The sequence below is a fragment of the Anser anser genome (genome assembly GCF_964211835.1).
Source record: "Anser anser genome assembly, chromosome: 5".
Taxonomy (NCBI): domain Eukaryota; kingdom Metazoa; phylum Chordata; class Aves; order Anseriformes; family Anatidae; genus Anser; species Anser anser.
Window position 1 is genome coordinate 49,888,173 of NC_139725.1, and position 23,028 is coordinate 49,911,200.

Below are 23,028 nucleotides of genomic sequence, written 5' to 3' on the forward strand. Positions count from 1 at the left end.
AAGAGCACCAGCACCTCAAACACAGGCAGGCCTTGCTCTCCCTCCCTCCTGCTGGATTTTCTTACCTGATGGTGCACGATGGCAGCACTCTGGCCTGGGAGCCACTGAGTCTATCAAAGAATAGTTGAAAACAGTGAATTACTTGAGTGGAATGCAAAACGAATGCACATGCCACAGCAGGACAGTCTCCTGTAATATAACTTCCATTCATGCACTCAGGAAGGCCTGAGTGCCGCAGCACTATGTGCTTCAACAAGTAGCCAAAGGTGGCTTTAATACTGAAGATCAGTTGTTCTGTTCTAACATCTGTACTTAAACACATCCCATACGTGAAATGTACTATAGAAGTATTTTTATTTCTATTAAAAAATATATATTTTTATTTGAACTCACTGGAACTGAGGAAGTAAATAACTGTAAATAATTCAGAAAGTCACAATTAAGGTTTATGCAGTTACATAAGTATTTATAGCAAATTGCTTCTACTAATAACTGACAACTCACAGATCAATTCTTTAGCAGTCCAGCCTGTCAGGCAATCAAGTGCATGCCTCCAAAATGGAACCGAAACCAGGAAGAAACACCAGTCTTCAGTGATCTGGCTGAGTATCAAAGTTGAGAGCGAATTTCTGGAAAAGGAATTTCAGTTGACCAAGAACACTCAGTAGTTTAAAAAATTGCTGCATAACACATCATTTTAACGTTGTTGCTAAACTGTGGTCTGCATTTAAATAGCAGAAAAGGCAGAAAGTTCCTTTTGCCATTCTCTTTCATGTTCAAAGATGAGTAATTTCTCACTTTCGTAAGGCTTTCTGAGAGTTAAGCATGAGGCAGTTTGCACAAATACAAACTTGGTCAAAAGGGAAGCATGCTTAGCGCTGTCTGAAGTGGTCAGAGAAGCTTAAAAATCTAATAGTCTGATTCTACAGCCACTTAATTTGCATGATTAGTCTGACTAAAGTCTTCAATAAGAAGGCTTCAACCAAAGATTTCTGATATGCCTTTTGTGGCAGCATTGTAAAAACAAATGCAACCCTGCTGCACAGAGATATGAATCAATGCTGAGGCTTACACAAACCTATTGCAAACAGTTCTCCATCCAACATCATGAATCTCATATATTTTCCAAGAAAAAAAAACGTACAACAATCTGTTTTATTTTAATCTTTATTATAAACAATTTTGTAGTTTCCAGAATGGGATTACTACACACTAGATAACAAAAACATCCTTAGCTGAATCAGTTTTAGCTTTTACTAGATTAAATCAGAACCAGCAAAACAAATATTACTGGGGAGAGGAGGAGGGAGGATTTAGTCTATTCCAAGAAAAACAGCTTTACAAACATGAAATTATAAAGATATGCATCTGATCATATATACATAAGCAACTGATGACACCCTGGACAGAAACGTACAAGGAAGTTCTCTGCACATAAATAGATTTTTTAAAGTATATTTCTTTCACATGTATACAAAATTATTTTGCTTTCTATACTGAGCAAAGTTCTTGGAGACACAGCAGGGATTTCTAAGAGACTGAATCCCACTATCACTTAGGGTATGGGCTGTCATGCACACAGATGTAATAATACAATTTACACAGCATTCCTATACAATACTTGAGCTCCTTATATACATACTTACAAGTCACTTTTGTACATGAGATGCCACCTTTACAATTGAAATGACATCTCCCCTGAAAAGGCTGCATTAGTTCCAGTGTGTGTATAAAAGATAAAACAAGTTTCAAAAGGCAGCACCACTTGGCTTTCAGAGTCAAAAATTCACTGAGCTGCAGCTATATAGGGAAGGCAGTGGGGTGGTAACATTGACCCTTCTCTCTGTCTTTGGACAGTCCCAGTGGGGAAGGTTAAGATATGACCCTTGAATTCTATGCATCACCAATGTGGCTGTGGCAAGAAGAACTGACTTTAACAGATCCATGGCTAAAGCCACACACTTTTGATCTTCAGCTTTCCTATTAAGCTACTTTTAAGCCAAGTGTCTAGTTATGTCTTCTGGGGAGAAGTTTGGCTTTTATATGACCTTTTCACTATGGTTTAAGTTATTTATCAATAGCAGAGCTGTTTTCAGCACATATACATGACCTGTGAAACTCTTCTTTAATGCAGGTAGAAGGGTTGCATGATGCAACAATGACAGAGGACCCTGCTAAGCTTCTCCTGGAGTGGGGAATGCTCAGGACCTGTGAGAATCAGGCTCCAAGCTTGCTGTGGGATTAGGTCAGGCTTCCACTTTGTTTCAGGCACAACAGTGTCAAAAGAAGGGCTGGGGTTTTGCTCCTTGTTTGTCTTAATCATATTTTGTCCAACTAGAAAACAGTACCCAGAGAAGATTCAGAACAGCATGCAGGTAGCGCCTTTTAAGACCTGGCACAGTGTCAAGACAAATGCTACCCAGTATCAGCAATGCCAAACACTATTAGCTGCATCCATGGGTTACACACAGCCATACTCATACCAAACCGTCTGCTGATCCCCCTGGGGGTCTGGAGACCCAGGAGTGCTGTTGGAGCTGCTTCCTCTCATGGGCTCCTCCATAGCCCCACAGCTGCCTTCTGGTAGCTTACCCTGGCACTTGGTAAATAGGGCATCACCCTGGCCTTGCCCTAGGGAAGTATTTCCCTCAGTGCTGCTGGAAACAGCTCTGACAGAGGCCACTGTGGCCACCTCCCCAGTACGAGGGGCTGGCTTAGGTTTGACTTTAGAGGGAGTGTGCGGAGTGGGTGAGTAGTGTTGCCCAGGGCTCACTCGCTCCTGTTGCTGCATGTTCAGATTGCTGGTGGAAGCAGTGGGTGAGGCAGAAAACTGATGGAAGGAGAGTGGCCTCTCATCTTTTGGTGGGGCCAGGGAAAGGCGCCTTGCATCAAGCTGCCGACAACGAGAATCAACACTTTGCAAGGAACCTGCCACCTTTGCAGACTGGGGCCTCTCTCTTAAGGTCACCTGGGAGCTTGTTGGCACAGAAGCTCTACAAGTCTGACTGACAGCATCCTTGCCCCCACGCAGGTCTGCTGCTGATTTCTGAGGGCTCTCCTGCCTGTATGTCTCTGGGCCGGTGGCTCTGAGGAGGTCTGCAGAGGCTAAGCTGAACGCCCTGCTCAGTGACGTACTCCTCCTGCTCACAGCTCCAGGCTGCTGCGGCTGTGCCATTTGCCGCATGCCACTCGCGGGTTGGTGCTGTGGTGTGTGAGGAAGCTTAAGGGACCCCTGGGAGCTTGCCTGAGGCTCGGGTTCGACTTGTCTGAGGTTTGGCTTCATGTAATTTCCAGGCTTAGTCGTTCTTCCTTCTTCACTGGCAATGGCCATCTTTACAGTTGGAGAAGTATGACTAGTGGGCATCTTAGCAGCCTCCTTTCTGGACGGTTGAACCAGCAGGTTCCCAGTAGCTGAAGGCTCATTTGCTTTCTTAAAATAATCACTCAGCAAATCATCTCTGTTACTGGAGGTATCCTGGTGTGAAAAAACATGCACATGCTACATTAATGACAACACATCTTGAGCAAAGAATCATGCACAGCTTTTCTTTCAGACAATCTTCCTTCCCACTTATTTCAAGAGACACAAATAAAACCATGGATTTTATATTAAAGTGTGGAACGGAAGATACAAATGCATACAATGGATATAAATTCAAATCAAGGAGTAACATGCTCATCATAATTAATTGTGACAGCCCTGTTTGCCAGATTAATTGTCATAAACTTAGAAAATTTCACCCCACTAGTAACCTGGGCAGCAGCTCTTTTGACACCAGCCACTATCACTGTAACATCACTGTCACAGGAATGACAGCAGCCGTTGGTACCAGCAGATATCAAAGATGGTCTGTCATTTTCCAGCATACAGTTACTCTGGATAACACACTACTGTAATATCAGGGATATAAAAAGAAAAAAAAAATACCTTGGGGAGATATGCTAGCATTACAAGAAAGTTTCATAGCTTCTCCATTGATTTCCGTCACCTCTCCCAGTCAATATATTATATATGTTAAAAGCTGCATGTACAACATAATGAAATGTACCAAAAAATCATTATAGTAATTGAGAAATGATTGCTTGCCCACAATTAGCTTGCAAATTTCAAGTCAGACAATTAACCTGGCAGTAAAAGAAAATGTATATTGAATATTTCATTGGGATAGTCCATGCAAATCAAAATGGTGATGTTTGATCAGCTGCCACTGGACTATTAGTAGGAGGCATGCTCAGAACAGTTAAAGGACATGCTCTTCATGAAAAATGCACTGAAACAAGCTCATGAAACATATTTCTTTTCTCTAGGGAGCATGTTAAAGCTTAATATATTCACTTCATTAAAATGCCAACCATTTCTTCCAGTTACAGAACGTATTTGCTAGAAGTGAACACTATCAATAGTGATAGTAGTTCAAATGCAGCTGGAAAATTTCTATGCTCAACTAAATGTTACAATGTTAAGGTTATTTTTACCTCACTTTAAACTGCTGTTATGCACATTAAATTAACATCACAGAATTACTTGTTCTTCAAAAACAAGCGTGTTTATGTACAAGCACTGGAAATACTTTATGAGCAAGTAATGCAAGTGATCTCACAAACTTAGTCTTTTAAGTAACAGCTGAGAGTTACAATACGCTTCTATAGGTATTAATATGCTAGCAAAAGCTGTGGGGTAAGTTGGAAGCTGTTGCCTTCGTAGCAAGAACAACGGATACCCTGGGGATATACAGTGAAGTGGATCTCCTATTTCCCCTGCCTGTTCTGTGCCTCATGCTGTCGGGACATGAATGACTGAGGACCGATTCGAGTGACTGCGAAGGTTCCTGATGGAGGGGAGGACATAGGGAGTAGCAAGAGGGATACAGTGCATCAGCTTCTAACAGAAATTGGTGCAATGAAATCATTTCACTCTCATCTAAACTGCGCCGACGCTGAAAAGGAACAAGGATGACAGAAAGAATGAAAATGGAGACATGGTCAGGTAGTTAGACAAAAAAAATCAAATCAAATTTTAAACACGCCTAAAAGCTATGAAATTTATTTGGATAACTAGTGAATAGGAAGCACATTTAAGTAATGCTCTGAAACTTCAAGGACTATAATTTACTGATGTCATAAAACAGTACAGCTCTGCTGATTTCATTGCTGTTACCAAGGTATTCATTGAACAGAAATACCTGTTCACTTACACTATCAGGGAATTGTTCTTGAGATATTAACATGCTCGATACCGCAGCACTTCAGTACTGTACAGCATGTCTAAGCAGCACCAGACAAATGCCATCTAGAAACCAAGTATTTCATTTCTGACCAAGCATTCAGAGCGTGGCATTTTCTTGCAGTCACAGAACCAATAGAACAGTGCCAGTCAGCACACAAAGCATGGTGAAAGCACTGGAAACTTCCTTCAGAAAGAAAACACTCTCAAATGCAACGATGGTATTTTCAGCTTAGGAAATGGTTTTAATAACTGCATATTTTGCATTTCTGGTGAAAACTACTTTTAGGTTTCATATGTAATTATGGATTTAGCAGCTGAAAATCACACAGAAAACTCAACCTTTTACAAATAAGAATAGCTGGAGTTCAGAATCGGTGCTATAATATGAAAGCTTAAAAGTTTGTTTTTAAAAAGTCCCAGCAGTCCAAAATATACTACTTGCAGTGAGTTATTTGCATGGCCTGCCATAGCCATTGCATCAAAATAAATCAGCAAACACTGCAAAAGTTAATCTTGGCTTAGTTGTTTTAAAAGGTTCATTCTTCAAATTGTCAGCTTGCAAGATTCGATACCTCTCTGCAAGTTCCACACATACAAAGATCTTCTTGTATTTCCTGGTGTTCCTAAACCCTCATGCCCCTGCATGCATCAGTTTTGAGCAGTTTTGCAGCACCTCAGGACTACTTACACTTGGTGGGGATAGCCTGCTGCTCTCTTCCAGGAACTCTTCCAAGGTTACCATCTCACTGCCAGGTGAGGCAGACCGTTGCCTGCCTGCGTAAGACTGAGATGGAGCACTCTTCTGAGGTACATCATGAGAGAGCAAACCATTCCTGTGGAAGGAGGACTCATGCCTGTTGCTAGGGCCTAAGACAGCAGAAGCGGAGTGATAGGGATAGTTGTCTCGGAGCAAGGCTGGTGCCTCTCTGCTTGGCACCATATCTTCACTGCTGAGGCTCTCAGTTCTACCATGGATATGATCTAAGGAACCTGAGAAAAATCATAAATATCATTGAAGTCACCATTTTCCCCTCATTTCAGTAGAGTTACTGAAGTAGGAACTTTGTGATCTAGGGACACTTCCCAACAGCCAGCATGTGTCTTCTCCCATGGAACTCAAGGCAGTCAAAACTCTGACAAATCAGCACTAGTAAATGTCTTACAGTATATTCTTTGAGCCCCTATGTTAAACAAGTACAACTACTTGAACCTGGCAGTGGGATAGCAAAATGATTTTTCCAAAACGTTGGATCTCATTTATCCTTCAAGGACTCAGAATTTTAGCAAGTCTGAGTGCACCGATTACTTACATAAGCTGTGTTCAGAGTAAGAAGAGCAGAGACCTGTTATTGTAAAAAGAATTTAAAGAGTCGCCTGTTACTTCCCACAATATGATGCCAGTCAGACTAAAGCAAAACTAGACTGCCTGCCTTAAACAACCATCCCTTGCCAGAATCAGTCTTAGAAAAATACTTGTTGCCAGAATTGTTTTGATTCCCAAGACAGCCATGTCCAGATTCAGATTCATGTCCAGATTCAATCATTACAATTTCAAAACAACAGTCTTCAAATTCAATTGGAAGGAAAACAGTATTTTGCATACAATTTCATGTAATTTCACTTCCTGTTTGTTAGAACTCAGCTGTAAAAGCTTTACCTTTCAAATTGAGTGGTGAACTACTGCTGGACGCATTTCGACTGCTCTCTAGACTGTTTGGCCTGGATACTGAAAAACACGAAACCAGCATATAACAAACAGATCTGAAGTTCTGTTGATTTTCTAAAAAAGTTGGCTGCAGTCTGCCTTCTGAAAATAGGACCCGTGCAACTAAGTCATTTGGAAAACATTAACAACATAATATACAGAGGATGACAGTCTGGACACAGTAGAAATCATTCTCCTTTGTCAAGTCAAGTTGTTCAGGATCACCTATTTTTTTCTCACTTTTATCTTTTGCACAAAGAAATATGCTTTTACAGCAACTGTAAACAAAGTAACATAGATAATAAATAAGTTCATGTGGTCAAAGTAACATAGATAACAAGTCAGTTAATGTAGTAAGTTGCCTGTCTCCTTCTCAGTTTGTTTCTTTGGAAGGAGCTGGTAACCAGGCTGCAAATGCAAATCTTTAAGCAGACAGTGCTGCTGCTGCACCTCTGTTCTCACCATGCGCTCCCCTTTTCCCCAGTAATATTTTTTTTTGATTCACTTGCTTAAGAAAGGAATCAAACATTGTTCAGAAAAATCGGCAGCAAAACTGTATGACATGCATTAGAGTCTGTTGCTGGGGCTACTCAATTTGTCTCAATGTCAGCATTATTTTTGAAAACTTATTCTGGGAAAACATCCATTACAAGCTTCTCAAGAGAAAAATAAAAGTATTTAGACCCACATTCCCCAAACGGTTTTACATTACTACACCTCATCCTATAAGGTTTATTTAACTAAAACATTCCAGGACAACTCACATGGATGCAATAAAACATGTCTTAATGTAGAGGTTTAGAGCATTTGTGTATGCTACAAGCTTACCATGCTGTCTGGTGCTTGCAAACTCTACCTCAGGGGACTGTTCACATAGATTATCTTCTGAATTATAGCCTAAAAAGAACATAAAATTTAGAAGGCAATATTGAACACAAGAAGGTCATTCCTTCAGGTCAGTTTCCAATGGATTCAGCAGTGTAAAAGACTGAAAGACTGAAGTGATCAAGGGGGTTTTATAGAGCCAGCACTGGAAGAGCAGCCACCCTCCAACCACTGCTATGAGTCACTGGGCAGGGAACCGTGGGACAACTGACTAACATCCAAATGTCAAGTTGATGGCATTAAAAGAGCAAGAAAACCCTGTATCTGATTGCTGTTACGCAGATAAAGCAGGAATGAAAATACGTGGGCTCTGTTTTTGTACTTGAATGCCATAGAAGCCATGTTTCACCCAGGTAGGGACTAAGAAGTAGCCTGACTTACACAAAGAGCTGGTAGATCAAATGCACTACACACCTTTCGGTCTGCTCTGGAGCCTGGAGATGGGAGTGGAAGTGTGCAGGTGAATAGCAGAGGTCGAGTAAGTCCTGGGACCCAGCTCCACACAGCCGTGTTTTGTCACAGAGTCTGCTGAGATTTCAACATTATCATTGCTGCCTCCATGATGGGAATTCCTCTTTTGCTTTAGGTCCACCAACACTGAGGGGGAGAGAGGTAAATAAATACGAGACTATGAAGACTAGCACTAGGAGATTTGTATTTATCTGCCCATATAAACATGACAAGCAGGCACAAAAAACGCACAACATAGGCGCTAGCTTTGCAAGCTTTTCCATAAACACTTCAGTATTGAACAGGAAATTTCTGCCACCAGTTTTTCGATCGTGTGTGCTCTCTGTAAAGTGTGGGAGTGACAAGGGCTGCTTAGTGCCAGTGGGAGGGTTGATATTATACATGCAACAGTTACTGTGAAACGAGGAAGAAAAGGAACAAAGACATGAATGCAGAAAAAATAACTGAGGTGTGAAATTCCCATCATATTATTCCTCGCAGGTACATTTTATAAGCACTTACTTCAGTAATAAAATAAAATGAGGAAAGAGTGACAGAAGGCACACTCTTGTTCAAAGAGAAAAAATGTTGATTTGGAAATTAACTATCATGATTCACACGCTAAGATAATTGCTTTCAGGTTTAGTTTTTGCTGTGGCAAGAGCTCAGTCTCTTCAAGGTTAAAACTCTGCTGCTCTTACGATGCTCTGCTACAGTGCCTGTTAGGTGGAATTCATAGGATCGTAACATGAAAGCAACAAAAAACTAACCACTAGAATATCATTTAATTCAGAAAGCTGAAGACATCATTCCTAGTGATGAGGTGGGTTACTTCGATAATTGTAACACTTTAAGGCACCCATATGATAGAACAAAATTTAAGGAATTTACTTATGCAAGATTCTAGTTTCCGATATATTTCTAATGAGTACATACTTAACTAATACTAATTGAACGCTGAAAACACAGCAGAGCGCAGTGGTCAAAAACAACAACTTGCAGAGACAGCAGACAATTAGTTCAAAGCACAGAGTAGCAGCAAAGCTGTATTAGAGAAAAACAGACCAAGTTACTGTCATATTAGATGATTCCTGGAAGCTTACTTCTGAAACGATGTTGTACCCCACAGTCTGTGTGGGCTCCCTAGCACAGGGCCTGCACTTTCTCTCAGAATTGGAGTTGATGGCACTTCTATGGGGCAATTACTGGGTAAAGTTTGGCAGTGAAAATCTGCATTTCTAATTGACTTTGAAGATGCACTTAACACCTTCCATAAATGCCAGAATTATTAATCGCCCTGGAGACAAACACACTCTTACAAACCCCAAAACGGGCAGCAACAGGCTTCTCTGCCAGTGCCCTTGGTTGTGCCACTTCTTGGAGTGAGAATGGAGATGAGACAGATCCTTCAGCTTCTGTGCTGAGCTCTCCCATGAGCACGTTGCCTGGGATGCACACACGTCTAACACAGAGCAGGGACTGAAGCCACAAGTTCACTTCAGAAGCCACCAGGTAGTGACTACCAGGCAGTAAGAATTCTAGGCAACAGATCCATGATGAAAGTTATTCCCAATCTCAAGAGAACAAACCTACTTGTCTCTTCCAAAAAATCTTTCAAGCCTGAAGCAGCAGGAACCTTAACTTTATGCTCAATCCAAGATGAATTTCACAGCCGGACTTATAAAAACTCTCTAAATAGCAGGTTAGGATGCAAACAACAAGAGATGTCACAGGGAATAATTTTCCCAATAGCTTTTACTCTACGTTTAAAGATATGTTATTTAGAAGACAATGATGTTTTAAAAATTGCCATTTTTAGCATTTAGTTGCACAGAATATCGGAAAAATCTCCAGGATTTGAAACTGCTTATATGTTAGGTTTGCATTTTAGTAGGACTGTAACACTGTAGAAAGCATAGCAACAGCAGATCAGTTCAACACTTTAACTGGACATGCTGCAAGTATGTGATTGCAAGGAAATATGGAAGCACAGAGCAATTTCACTTACTTATAACATGCACCACAGCCAATATACATACGCAAACTGTATGCCATGAGGTCCCCTAAAATTGTGCTGCATTGAAGAAGTGATCCACAGTGTACAATAGTGATTCATCTTCTACAGGATAATTTAAGTCCATGTTCACTAATCTGTGCTTGTATTTAGAGTACTGTAAAGGCATGCTGAGTGTTTCTATTAAGGTGTGTGTTCTTTTAAGGCACGGAGGATTTTTTTTCGTTTAAAATATTTATCAGAAGTAGATGAAAATAAATACTAAAGAAAAGGTGTTAGAAATCTCCCAATTCCGAGAAAGAAAGAGGTTCATTAGGAGAAGATGGGATGTCGGAAGAAGACCAGAACCGGAGCCGATCAGAGAGAGACTGATGATTCGGTGGAGATTTAGGAGACTTTTCTTTATCCTTGCTTTTGCTTCTGAAAAAGGCAATCTTTTTGCGCTGTGCAGCTAAATTGTTATCACCCAGGTATCCCAAAAAGAAGAAGAAGAAAAAAAAAAGTGAAAAAAAACTTGTGAATAAAGCTTAAGTGTCTTAAAACAGATTAAATACTACACAGCAAATAACAAATGAAATAGGCTACGCAGACTAACACATTTACAGGACTCAGATTGACATGTAATTAGTCATAGTTAATCTGACTCACCTTAATGCATAGATTAACAAATATGCATAAAATATAAGCAACTCCACTAAGAAATAACTGTTAGAGCACACAAAATGTTTTAATTAAAAGAGAAAATCAAATAGGTCTATGTGCTACTTGGTGATTACATACATTCAAATTTCCTGGACGTTTTCTAAGCTTTAGTGCTGATGGTCGTCATCTCAACATAAGCATGTTTCACATAAAATCAAGATGAATGAAAACCCAGAGACTTTGTTATCTCTGGCACTTGGTGAGGGACTTGTTTTGTGTAAAACCCAAGTCCAAATTCCAAGGTGGAACTTTAGATGCACAATAAACACTTCTAACATCTCCTGGAACCTCATGGATGATTTGGGACATGCATTAGTTGAAGTGAATCAAAGATCTTGAAGAATTAGTATGAAGAAAAGGAAACAAAAAACCCAAACAAAGCAAAAACCTCAATCAAACAGACACTTGGAGTAGTTTGTAACAGCAACTCTGTGCTCCTCAGCTGCTCCCCTTCTGTTTTCCCCACTTCCCAGTGGGAATAGAGAAATTACTACTTAAGGATGAAGTTCAAAACTGATTCTTGAAAATACCCTTGGAACCCTTTTATTCCAAGTCAAAACACTGTACCATCTTCCAAAACAATACAAGATTACAATAAATCAGCATTTTCTAAGTTATTTCTTTTGCATGTGCGCCATCTCCTGGCAGTGGCTGTAGGACCAGCTTTTATCTGCTGGAAGAACAAATTGCAAGAAGCTATAAAATTGCATGGACCAACTTTAAACTGCGTTTCTGCAAAGCCCCTGTAAATCAAGTATTTCCATCAGCTTCCTCTGTAAATTGTAATACATTCAGGCAAACTATGAAACTATGTACAAAAGCTAAAAGGGAAAGAAGTAAGTAAAACAAACAAATCATGCTATTTACTTAAAAAAAAACAAAATAGAATTATATGATGTATCATAAAGATATCAACATATCCTGTACCTTAAATCAAAAACATACCGTTCAGCTCATGAATTTGGGCTGGGCATTGTTTACCTTTATTTGAAGAACCCGCAGGGTTCTCTCTCTCTTCCATAGAGTTTGACCCTTGAGAGGTATTATCCTGAGACTCCTGTTGATGTTTCAGTCTTTGGGAGGCAGTTGGAGAGTTTACTGTCTCTGGGGATTCGCAATGCCATGGAGGACTCTCTGCTGCTGGTTTCAGCCGCTCCCTTCCAGTCTCCTTCTTTGGCTTGATTAGTTTGACTAAGGCTCTGGCTCCAATCCAGTGGTTTTTCCTAATGAAGCAGGTTTTGTGAGTGAGATTCAAAAACACTACATGAAATACACTAAGAAGAAGTGTACAGCTGTGCTAAAGCCATCATGCTATATTCTTACTTTTAACTGGTTGGAAAGCTGCAACATGAATTCCACAGAAGCTTCTGATATGATTCTCTCTCAAAGTCAAAATAATTTTATAGAAGTATTTCTTGAGCATTAAATTTTTTGAGAAAAAACAACTATTCCATCTGCTAGAAACCTAAATTACACATATGGACCCATACAAGACATTTCAACTGTGTGAAAAGGTCTACTACAAGAACAGACTGAGACGTGAAGTAATAAAAACTGCTTTAAGGACAAATTCTTGCTCTTGCTAAGGGTATCAAATCCATTTATGGTGGAATTATGGCTCTTTTTTGTTTTGTTGTTAATATATATGTGTGTGTTTTCTCTCTGATGGACTGCTTATACTCTGTGAAACAGCAGCTCTTAAAGGTCCTACTGCTGCTTAGTCACTATATAGGGTCCCTGCATTTTTCTGGGATGTTAATCCAGCCTTGGTGATAAAGCAGTTTCAAAACACCTGTAAGAGACTGTTTTGTAACAGACAGCAAGACTGTCCCCTAGTGGGAGTTTTAAGAAGCATGACAGATTATTGCTTATGAAGATCTCGTATCTTATACCCTCCATGAATTCAGAGCTGGTGGCAGCAACCTATGATATTCTAAGGCTTTAGCAAGAACTTCCACTTCCTACTTGACCGCCAGCTCAAGAATCGTTTTAGCACTGGGAATGAATGACCTATCAACTCTGAAGCTTCTTAGTCTCTCCTGTAGTCCGTTCTACTACAAACCCACGAGCGATACACCCCGTCTATACATCTGTGCACAGTATTTCACCTAACAGTTTCATATGCCATAGTTCCTGGAAAGATGGACTCTCACATTTTTCTGTTGGAATCATTTTCTGAATTGAGAGCACAGAAGCTGATACCTTCTTATATGCACAAGCCTTTGCTTCTTTTAGTTACGGGCTTAAATCAAGTCCATCACTGAGCTTTGGATCTACTTAGGTTAACTACTGTGCTGCAATGCAGATTTAAAACAAAACAATCCCAAAGAAGAAATTTCACCTTCCTAAAAAGTGAAAGGATGAGTCTTAATCTCTTAGGACATGTGCCAGTTCAAATCACTGTGGTCAGCCTACTAGCGACAATATGATGTACAGCAGGGCAAAGTGACTCTTTTCCAACTAATACCATTTCAGATTCCAGTATTAAAATGCAGGACCATGGGTAAGGCACTGTGCTCTCTATTAAAACAACTTAAAGCATGGCTGCAGCTTCTGGGAATGGTTTGTGGAATGAGAGTAAAGAGAGAAGTGGAGCTGACACTGTCCTTAATTAAGATGAAATTTCAATTATCTCCCACTATGGAGAGCCCTTTCTCATCCTCACAAAATCAATAGCAGAACTGAAACCAAATGGGACTTACTTTTTTGGAGCAGGATCATAAAACTTGTACTGATCCATTATTTTCTCTTCAAGTTTTTCCTTGTGTCTCTTTAAGGCATTTAATTTATCACTGTGAGGAAAAAAAAACACTTTCTGAATTATCTGGATGAAATTCAGCACAAACAAAAATCTGAAGACCAAGAGCAGCAGAAGACCAATAAGACTGAAATACCGTCCTGTCACATAAGCTTCAGAATGCTATTGATCTCATTTCACTATTTAGAGAGGGTAAATGCAAAAGCCTATCATATTTGCTGCTGAGTCAGTGACTTTCGTGCAATAAGCACAACAGTTGAAAAAATAACAGTAGATCTATGATATTCTAATATGACTACATTTCTGCTGCAATTCAGCTATTTTCCAAGTTCTTCAGAACCATTTGAGAAACACCAATGGGTCTAGCATTCCACCTTCTACAGCTGTTTTCCACATGGGTTCATCTATATTATTTGAAAAGAGCTGTGCTTGTACAGGTGTCTCCTAAACATCCTTTTGTGGTAAGGCAATGCAAAGAAATTTTGTAGTCCCTCCCCATCACATCTATCTCGTCCTAAACATCCCCTTTTCTAGATATATATCAAGTAGACCAATCATCCCCCTGCTTGTCCTTCTTCTGCTGATAGATGATTAGTATTCTATTTGTCTAAAAGACTTCTTCAGGCTTCACAATTCTGTTTTCTTACATGTACTGTTTCTGTTCTTCATGATATTGCTCCTTGTTCTCCATGTTCTGCTCCAGTAACATCTGATTCTGCTGGCTCAGCATCTGAATCTGACTCAGAAGATGATGGTTCTCTTCTTCCAGATTTCCCTTTAGACGTGACAGCAGCTATTAAACAAGACAAACAGATGAATCTCTTCTCTGCAGTTGGCTTCCCTGAAGGTGCACCACAATTAAGCTAACACAAATAAAACAGCAACCTAGGATATAAATTCATAAACTTTAAAGTATATGAGGGTGCCATTATAAACACATTGCTTGATTTCCTATGTATCGTTTACCAAGAACTTCACATACTGGATGGTAGCACTCTAACAGAAATCCAGCAGCTGGAGTACCTATAGCTACTCACCTCACAGTGGTTATCCAGCTTGGTCAGAGAGATATCCATGGACTGGTGCTGTTCTTTCAGCTCGTCATAGCGAGCCTGCCAACGATTCAGCTCTAGCTGAGAGTTGTTCAAGGAAGTTTTCAGCTCTTTAGTGTGTGAATGCAGCCCTTCATACTCTGCCTTTAGTTGGCTGTGCAAGAAATTCACCCTAAACACGAAAAAGCCAGCAGACTTATGAAGAACACTTCACACAAAGTACCTCACTTTCAAAGACTACACTGTAAGTGTGCAGCTGTCACTGAGACACAGAGTTCCAAAGACTCCTAAAAACATTTTTACTCTGTAATGAGATTTTATTAAAAAGTTGTAATAGCATTATAAAATATTTTTAAACTGCAATAGAATTAAGAGAAGATAGATTAAAATAGATGAAAAATAAATCTGTTATTTCCTTGATGTGTAAGAAACACATTATGCATTTCTGAGGCATGGTGCATTTAAAAGCATTTTGATACAAAGGCAGCTCTATTTGGCACAGATAAAGAATAGTAACAGATTTCTTTTCTTGGTACATGAAATATGAGCATTAATGTCTTATATGAGCATAAATATGACACTGTAATGTTGTAAATGAGGCTATGGCATTCCTTTACACCTTTTGGTAAATCTAAAAATGTCTACTAATCATGAAGGCATAAAATTATAAATATTGATAAATTAAAATGGTTAAGTTCTGTATCTGCTGGCAGACCAGCTAAGCCTTCCAGCTTTGCAAATAACATTTTGCAACATCTTTCCTTGTTTCTAGAGAAACTGGGTTGAAAACAGGAAGCTCAAGGAAAACATGTTTGCAGAGCTCAGCAGCATTCTAAGGTACAGTGTAACTGGGACAGCATATGAAACCTTTGTGACTGAACTGAAGGTGTGATTTTTACATGTGATTCAATCTGGCACTGTTTGAACTTGATACGACCTTGACCCCTTAAGTGTACCAAACTTTTTCTCAAAATGCCTTTGTAGCATCAAAAATGTCTCTGAACCAGTTGTTAACAGCTGGAGCCAAGTAGGAATGTGTGTGTGAGGGTACATTTTACTGTTGCATTTTGTAAATTTGGGTGCTACCTCAATAAGGGGTTTTGGCACGAGTTAACAGTTACCCAGCAATCATATGAATCACTAAGCCCATTTTTAATAACAAAAATTAAATCTCTTTCAAATATTAACAAATAGCAGCTTTCTCTTGGCAGCAGAGTATAAACAGCTACATTAACTCCTAGAACTAAAGCATATTGTGTAAAAGACATGATACAGTTTGTCTTGCGAGGAAAAAAATGGGTAGGGACCATTTCATACAACTCTAGATATTACTGAGAGTTTTGTGTATTTGTAGTTCTACTTAAAGACAGGTGTTGGAAATACTTCGTTACAGAAACACCTGTGAATGGGACCACAAGTGGAAGTGTATTTTAAATAAGCAAAAGGCCCAGGACTAGTCCATACATGAAGCATCAGTTAACAGTACTTGTTGACATTGTCCATTAAGTTGATAATCTAAAACAAGTTAAACAAAAATTAACAATATAGAAATGAGGAAACTTTAACAGACACATTAATGAAGGTATTCTGGAGCTACGGTTAACACAGAAAAACAATGGTGTATTTTGCATAACTGACTTTTCAACTATATATAAGGATTTAGTGAGGGAGCCATACCTGTCCAACTCCTCCCTCAGCTTCTGATTTTCCCCAGTGGTTATTGCATTTGATCTCCTCTCTTGTTGCAGAACCTCTCTCTCGTTTTTTAGGACTATTTCCAACTCTTCCAATTCTGCCTTGTGTTTCATTAAACTGTTGTATCTACAAAAGAGAAGTAGCATAATCTCTGCTCTCTTTTACACATTTTTCTTGCTCTAGTTTAAGATTTCTTTATAGGTGATACCACAAACATCAGAAAACATTTTTTCCTGTCTGCGTAGTTTTGTACAAATTTGTGTGGTTAAAGATTTACCAAGACTGAAGAATTCCATGGTATGCATGGAAACTCAGCTTAGTCTACATGTCTATGAGGAGGCTCTTGGAAAAAAAAAATTAAACAAATCAAAATGCAATTGTCAGAACCTTATTAATTTCCAGATCCTGACCATTTGGTAAAAAGCATTTGAGTTTCCAGAAACTTCACCATTAAACTGGAATCCCATTCACAAATAATTGTCGGTGACAGGTTTCAAAACCATGACTGAAAAGCAGAAAGCATCAGCCAAAAAGCAAGAAAGCAGGGAAATGAATAACTTAATGCATATTGGGTTATATGAATAGGTACTAGCATACTGCATAGGTAATCATCTCCTGCATACTCCAGACATGGTGAGGACGTATCAGCAAGAGGTGACAGCGGGACACCTTCAGGCAGGGGTTAAGCTACCTGCTCGAGTGGCTCTACGTGTTCACTTTTGAGAAATCCAAGAGCAAGACTGCTGATCATGTCCAGGCCACCACTGCACAGGGCCTCCACTGTTATCCAGGTTCATACAATTTATATAAAAATCCTTGAGAACAGGAAGGTGTGCATGGAGAGGGCAGATGCCTTCAACTATGTCTTGAACTTCCATCTCTGGACTACTAAACCAACTGAACTGTGGAACAGCTCCCCTGACGTGGCACAGCACAGATCAGGTGCGCTCAGCCTCCCTGGAGCTGCTATGCTGCCTGCATTCAGAAAACACTGCACAGAACGAGGTGGATTGAGACCACTTTATAAAAGAGCAATCTCTTCCCAGATTTTTTCCTGTGGTGGCCTCTGTAGGTTCTGTGCCCACGTGCACACACAAGCAAAAACCACTGGAGACACTGGTGCAGTGGAGTTAAACTCACCGGCACATTATTCACATTATTCTGTGAGAATAAGGGGATATTGCCCTGAAATAGTCCTGACAGAAACACCCGCACTGGTCACAGAGAAGCATCGTTTTGGGCAATTTTAAAACAGCATCTGGGTGGAAGACACAGTAATGCCTGAACAAGCTAGAGTAAACAAGCAGCATCTGCACTTGTCCAGTCAGCCACTGCTGACATCTCAGCAGAGATGAACGCAGAGCATGGCGGCTCTGCAGCCACTAGAACTTAAAACCAAAAACAAAAGCAGCAGACAGCACCAAATACACTGACTCCTGCCAACTTGTTTTTCTTTCAGGCTACCATTCCCTTCATCCCAGGGTCAGATTACAGCCTGTCCCAAATTCCAGCCCATTGAAGGGCCACACAGAAAAGTACCTGTCTCCCAAACAAAAGCTGCTTTTTACTATTCATTCCCAGTGGCAGCAGCGGAGTTTAATTAACCTTATTTATTTGTTCTTCCTTCATTCAGCTCCAGGATATTTCAAATTCAATGTCTGTACAACAAATGGAAGAACCTGAAAGCAAAAGGTTTCACATCCAGCTCCAAGAAGGATTTAAGAAACTGTGTGCCAATCCAGAGTCTGAGAAGACAAAATCCACTATCTCTTGGCAGAGATTACTGTGGTTGCCTCTGTAGAAACTGTGTTGTGAATTCTTTTGCCATTTCCCTCTGATAGGGCTACTCTGTTCGTTCTTATCCAAGCAGTCTGTTTTTAATGAGGGCTACTTAGAGGGAAGCAGTATGCTGGTCCAGTTTTACCAGCTTGGCCCACATCTACATGTTGCCTTTGAGCATGAGAGCTCCTGAGGTACACTACAACTGCTTCCCTAAATACTAGGGAGAGGTAAGAAACATGAGCCTGTCTGCAAAAATGCAAGTGATTCTGCATCTCTGGAGCCCTAACGAACTCCCCAAATAAAATGTATCTGCATTCCGGATTCAGTATGGAGTGTTTGAGCAGGATTTGTGCCATCGGACAAGCTTTACCACCAGGAAAGGTACACCAGCCTGTAGGCTATTCAACACTCACACTTTCTTTCAGCATCAGTCCCAGGCAGATGGGAAGAAGGTTTGTTAAAACGTTTTCTTATATGTGCACTTTGGCTCTGACACAGTCCATTCCTGGACTTGAGAAATCATATTCCTCTTTTGGTTTTCACTCTTTCAGCTGCTTTGTTAGCAAAAAAAGCTGTTAGTGGGTGTTTGAGACTGAGGAAACTTTAGAAAAAAAAGCTCAGCTATGATAAAAAAACAAGTAGCAAGGGGAACCTATAAATATAATTACCAGCCAGCATTGGTAACATAACCCTGCAATACGTAACCTTGCACAGCAGGAATTCTGTTTTTCCAGTGAGATGAATTTTTCCAGTATCTCTGTAGGATTACAAAGCTCTCCAGAGTAAGCCACAAAGAAATGTTCAAGCATCTGCCAATCAATTGTAGTTAGTAAGTTATTACCTTCCCTTAGTAATGTGCAATGTGTAACGCAATTTGAAAAAATGCAGGCAAAAGAGTCCAGCCTTTCTATGCTCGCTGAGACAGTCGGCCAAACACTGCAGTCAAGAAACTGCTATTAATGGTAAACGGTCCTAACATACTAACTCTCTTTTCCTTTCTAAGTCAAACCCACATATCTGTGGTTTGCTGGGCTAGGACAGGCCATTTCACACAACCCATTACTAAATCCACACTGCAGGGCTAGCATTATGCAGATACAGCCGAGGGAGTTTTAATGAAGTTTGCTCAGGTGCAGAAAATATTCTGACTGTGGTTAGAATGCATCAGCACAACCTACACTAACCTCACAGACATTAGCCTACACAGAGTTGGGCGTCCAAAAGCTAACTGCCATTGCTTTTTTTCGACATGAGCTGCAGTCCCAGGTCTGTGCAGGAGTGCAATTCTGCCTTAAGTAACAGAACTATGATTACAAGCTGTCGCCAGCTGAGGAAAACTAGTATCTTGGGGATGGGACAAGCAAAACCTCAGAGGACTTCAGTCTCAGACACTGCAAAAACAAACTTCTTAGCTGCACTGCACTAGGAAAATTTAACAGTTGGTGCATTCTAGCTGAAGGTTAAATGTGAGAGGTTTCATCTTAGCAATTAAATGCTCCAGTGTGGCAGACAAAAGCAGTTTTCTCACAGCTTCACAGCTGTTTTTCTAACTTCCTCTCCTCTGTCCCTTTCAGCCAGCTGAACTGCATATAGCACACTATTAAAAAAAAAAAAAAAAAAGGAAGAAGAAGAAAAAAAGAAGTGGCTTGTCTCTTCTTCCTGACAGCCAAATGGAGACATGTAGACACAGGCTGTCCTTGGACAAATCACCTTGACAAGTGTCTTTTGAGACTGACCTGCTGAGGAGGACACTGCACTCTTAAAACTGTCAAAATCAACCTGCTTTGAGTACACAAAAGGTCACCATCTGCTCCCCTGGGACATCTCTCACTGACAGTCACATCTCAGTAACAAAGTCCAAACTGTTAATGTTTAGAATGGTGATCTGACCACTTATCACTAGAGATAACCTGTTTTTAGAAAACTGCTTTTTCCTTAGGTCAGAGCTGTTTTATAGTTGGTACCCATCAATAAAAGGAAGAATCAGGCAAACTGCCTCTACACACCACAACGTGATAATCTTAAACAACGCCTGCATCAGAGATCCATTAATCAGCCTGAGAGACTTGGTAAGCAGCAACAGGGTCTGTGTAATCACTTACAGCTCATTTAGTTGACAGCCAAGCAGCTGTCCTGTCACATAGCCCTGGTGGACACTTTAACCACAATAGGTTCACTTCTATACTTTGTCAAAAATCTATTGCACATTATAGTGCCTGCTCCTTTGTGTTTGAGAAAGAAAAGCTTAGCACCAGGTTTTAGTCCACCCTCAAGGATCACCATTGACTTGCTATGAACCCAACTTTTGGTCTTGCACAGAAACTGAATCTCAATACAGATATTTTGAGGAAGACCACTGATTTTTTTATTATTATTTTTTCAGAAGTTTTAAGGTAGAATGGCATTCATGTTGTGGTACAGTATTTATATTGTTCAATCCATGAGCAACTGTCAGAAAATCACAGTAACTAGTGACTAAAATAATAAACAGAATTGTCTGATTTCACAATTCAACTGAAGGGCCTGAAGGAAAAGCTTTAGACTGTAAAAACAAGTAAGAAAAAAAATAATACACCACTCTCTCAGAACTAGCCCAATACAGCTTCCATCAGAGAGCCTCCTTTGCCATGAGGTTGAACGCACACACTATCCTCAATGATTTATACTGTTTGCCAAGAAACTTGTACTTAGGTAATTACCCAGCTGACTTACAGACCTCACTGTATGACTACAAAAGATATCTTCTGGTAGAACAGGAAAACTCTTTTTAAAGGCTGTATGTTATTATAACATAGATCCTTAAACATAGTAAAGGGATTTAAGTTACTTCTGACTAAGTATCCCCAAGACTCAACCACATTCACTAAGTATCATCAGTCATCTGTGGCCTGCTGCCTTCAAATCTACAGCTTGTCAAGTATTTTCATCTAATCTCCTAATGATGGCAAGAATAAGACAACACTTTTTCAAAGGAACAACTTACTCTAATAAAACAGTAGTTTCTGTTTATAATTAGAGACCAACACTTAAGACTAAGATCGTAACACATGCACATTCCAGCTACACAACTGTGCTGAACAGTGAACATACCTCTCCCCCAGACCTTTGTGTTCCAGATCCAGGTTTTTGTGCAATGTTTTCAGACAGCTGTGCTGGTTTATCAGCATTTCATATTCTGTGGACTGCCGTTCATGCAATGAAGCAAGGTGTTCATGGTCTTGAAGCAATGATTCATATTCAGCTTTGAGCTGCTCCTTCTGTTTCAGCAGATTTTCATTCTCATTCTCCTTGGCTGTCTGCTGATTTTGGAGTAAAGTATTCTGGGCCATCAGCGAAGCACTCTGGGAGCTGAGGGTTGAATTTTCTACCTAAAGTTTCTCAAATAAAAAGCAAGCGTTACTTACACCTACTGGTACATGCAACAGACATGTATAGTAACACATTATACCTGCATACAGTTAATCAAGAATACGTCCGTTGTTTTCTAGAGTTAAGACATTTATGGATGCTTGGGCATTATTTCAATATTGCTGGTAGTATACACCATAGTGTATGTGTCTGTGTGTATAAATGTATATATATATATATATACATAGTATGCAACATGTTAGCAGCAGTCTGACATATAACAAGGTAACTTTCTAACTGGAACAACACTGTTATACTAGCAGAAGAACTTGAGACTGAAGACCCAGATGAACTGGAATACTTGCATCTTAACTGTATCTCTAACAATAAGGTACAAAAGCTTAAGTTATTCCACATTTATGTACCAGTAATGAAATGTAATTTCACCCAAACTCAACAAAATCAACTGCACCATTGTGTACGGGGGCAGCACTTCTAACAGGGCTGATTTCAGTAGATAGGTGGGTGCACTGATTTTATATGTTGCTTGTACGCTTCAGTTGCAAGTGAGAACTAAGTAAAGACCAAGCACTCAGAACATGAAAGTTGAAAGCCTAAAGAAAAAAGGGAAATCCACATAATAAAAACATGAGGGCTAATCCAAAGCAGTCCTTTAAAACTGTTCTCTTTCTCAAATTACATTTTTTTTTAATTCCAAAATTAGAAGTAATATTTAAGAATATCTGCTTTCAACTGGCAACTTTCATATTTTGTCTGAAAGTCTGAAACTTGTGATCAGCACCCATTCCTACAATGCCTCTTTGGATCTGACTTGTGTTCTCTTTCCATTTCTTCCAAGCTCTTTATAGATATGGCATTAACAGAATAAACAGCATATATCTTATTTTAGTGCAGCTTCTGAAATAACATCTGGATTTTGCTGCATCATTAATCAATTTTAAGAATTGCTCTCAAAATAACAACATTTTTAATAAATATAAGTCCACACAGTAGCTATAGACTCAGTTTCCCTCCTAGCTTGGAGAAATTTAGATCTCAATTTAAGCTCTACCTTATGGACCTCATCTTTACATTACTACATTAGCCTACCAATATAAACATTTTCTTGTCAGCTATTATATTCTCCACGCTACTAGAATGCAATCCAGTCTCCTGGAAGAGAAGTACAAGGTTGTCCTGACCTGGAGTTTGGCTGTCTGCGTCTGCAAGGCAGTATTGTGTTCCTGAAGGAAGATATTTTGCTTCTGTAGTGTCAGGATCTGATTGTTGAAGGAGACATTCTGTGTTTCTAAATGCTTCAGCTGTTCTTTAAGCAACTGCTTTTCAGTATGCAGAGCTGCGTTCTGAAAGAGAGATTGTGATTTGAAGGGGATAACAGGAAGAATTGAA

At 39.8% G+C, this 23,028-nt stretch overlaps 2 protein-coding genes across 8 annotated transcripts in view; both read right to left on the bottom strand.

Annotated features, from left to right (window-relative positions):
• Positions 1-997, bottom strand: part of GPR68 (G protein-coupled receptor 68) — a 38,029-nt gene extending 37,032 nt beyond the window's left edge. For all 3 annotated transcript variants that reach the window (XR_014585279.1, XM_083838866.1, XM_083838865.1), the window contains exons 1-2: positions 505-997; positions 66-110 (exon numbers count right to left, since the gene is read on the bottom strand). The gene's annotated coding sequence lies outside the window, so the exon portion shown is untranslated. The remainder of the gene's footprint in view (positions 1-65; positions 111-504) is intronic.
• Positions 998-1,153: 156 nt separating this feature from the next.
• Positions 1,154-23,028, bottom strand: part of CCDC88C (coiled-coil domain containing 88C) — a 91,787-nt gene continuing 69,912 nt past the window's right edge. For 2 of the 5 annotated variants that reach the window (XM_083838835.1, XM_083838839.1), the window contains 13 exons: positions 22,821-22,982; positions 21,361-21,638; positions 16,471-16,614; positions 14,779-14,965; positions 14,389-14,534; positions 13,686-13,775; positions 11,965-12,206; positions 8,232-8,414; positions 7,761-7,829; positions 6,885-6,953; positions 5,916-6,217; positions 4,722-4,937; positions 1,154-3,475 (listed from right to left, as the gene is read on the bottom strand). In XM_083838835.1, the coding sequence (XP_083694961.1) occupies positions 2,462-3,475; positions 4,722-4,937; positions 5,916-6,217; positions 6,885-6,953; positions 7,761-7,829; positions 8,232-8,414; positions 11,965-12,206; positions 13,686-13,775; positions 14,389-14,534; positions 14,779-14,965; positions 16,471-16,614; positions 21,361-21,638; positions 22,821-22,982 (3,102 nt within the window). In that variant the 3' untranslated portion in view covers positions 1,154-2,461. The remainder of the gene's footprint in view (positions 3,476-4,721; positions 4,938-5,915; positions 6,218-6,884; positions 6,954-7,760; positions 7,830-8,231; positions 8,415-11,964; positions 12,207-13,685; positions 13,776-14,388; positions 14,535-14,778; positions 14,966-16,470; positions 16,615-21,360; positions 21,639-22,820; positions 22,983-23,028) is intronic. The other 3 variants (XM_083838838.1, XM_083838836.1, XM_083838837.1) reach the window with 3 other exon arrangements.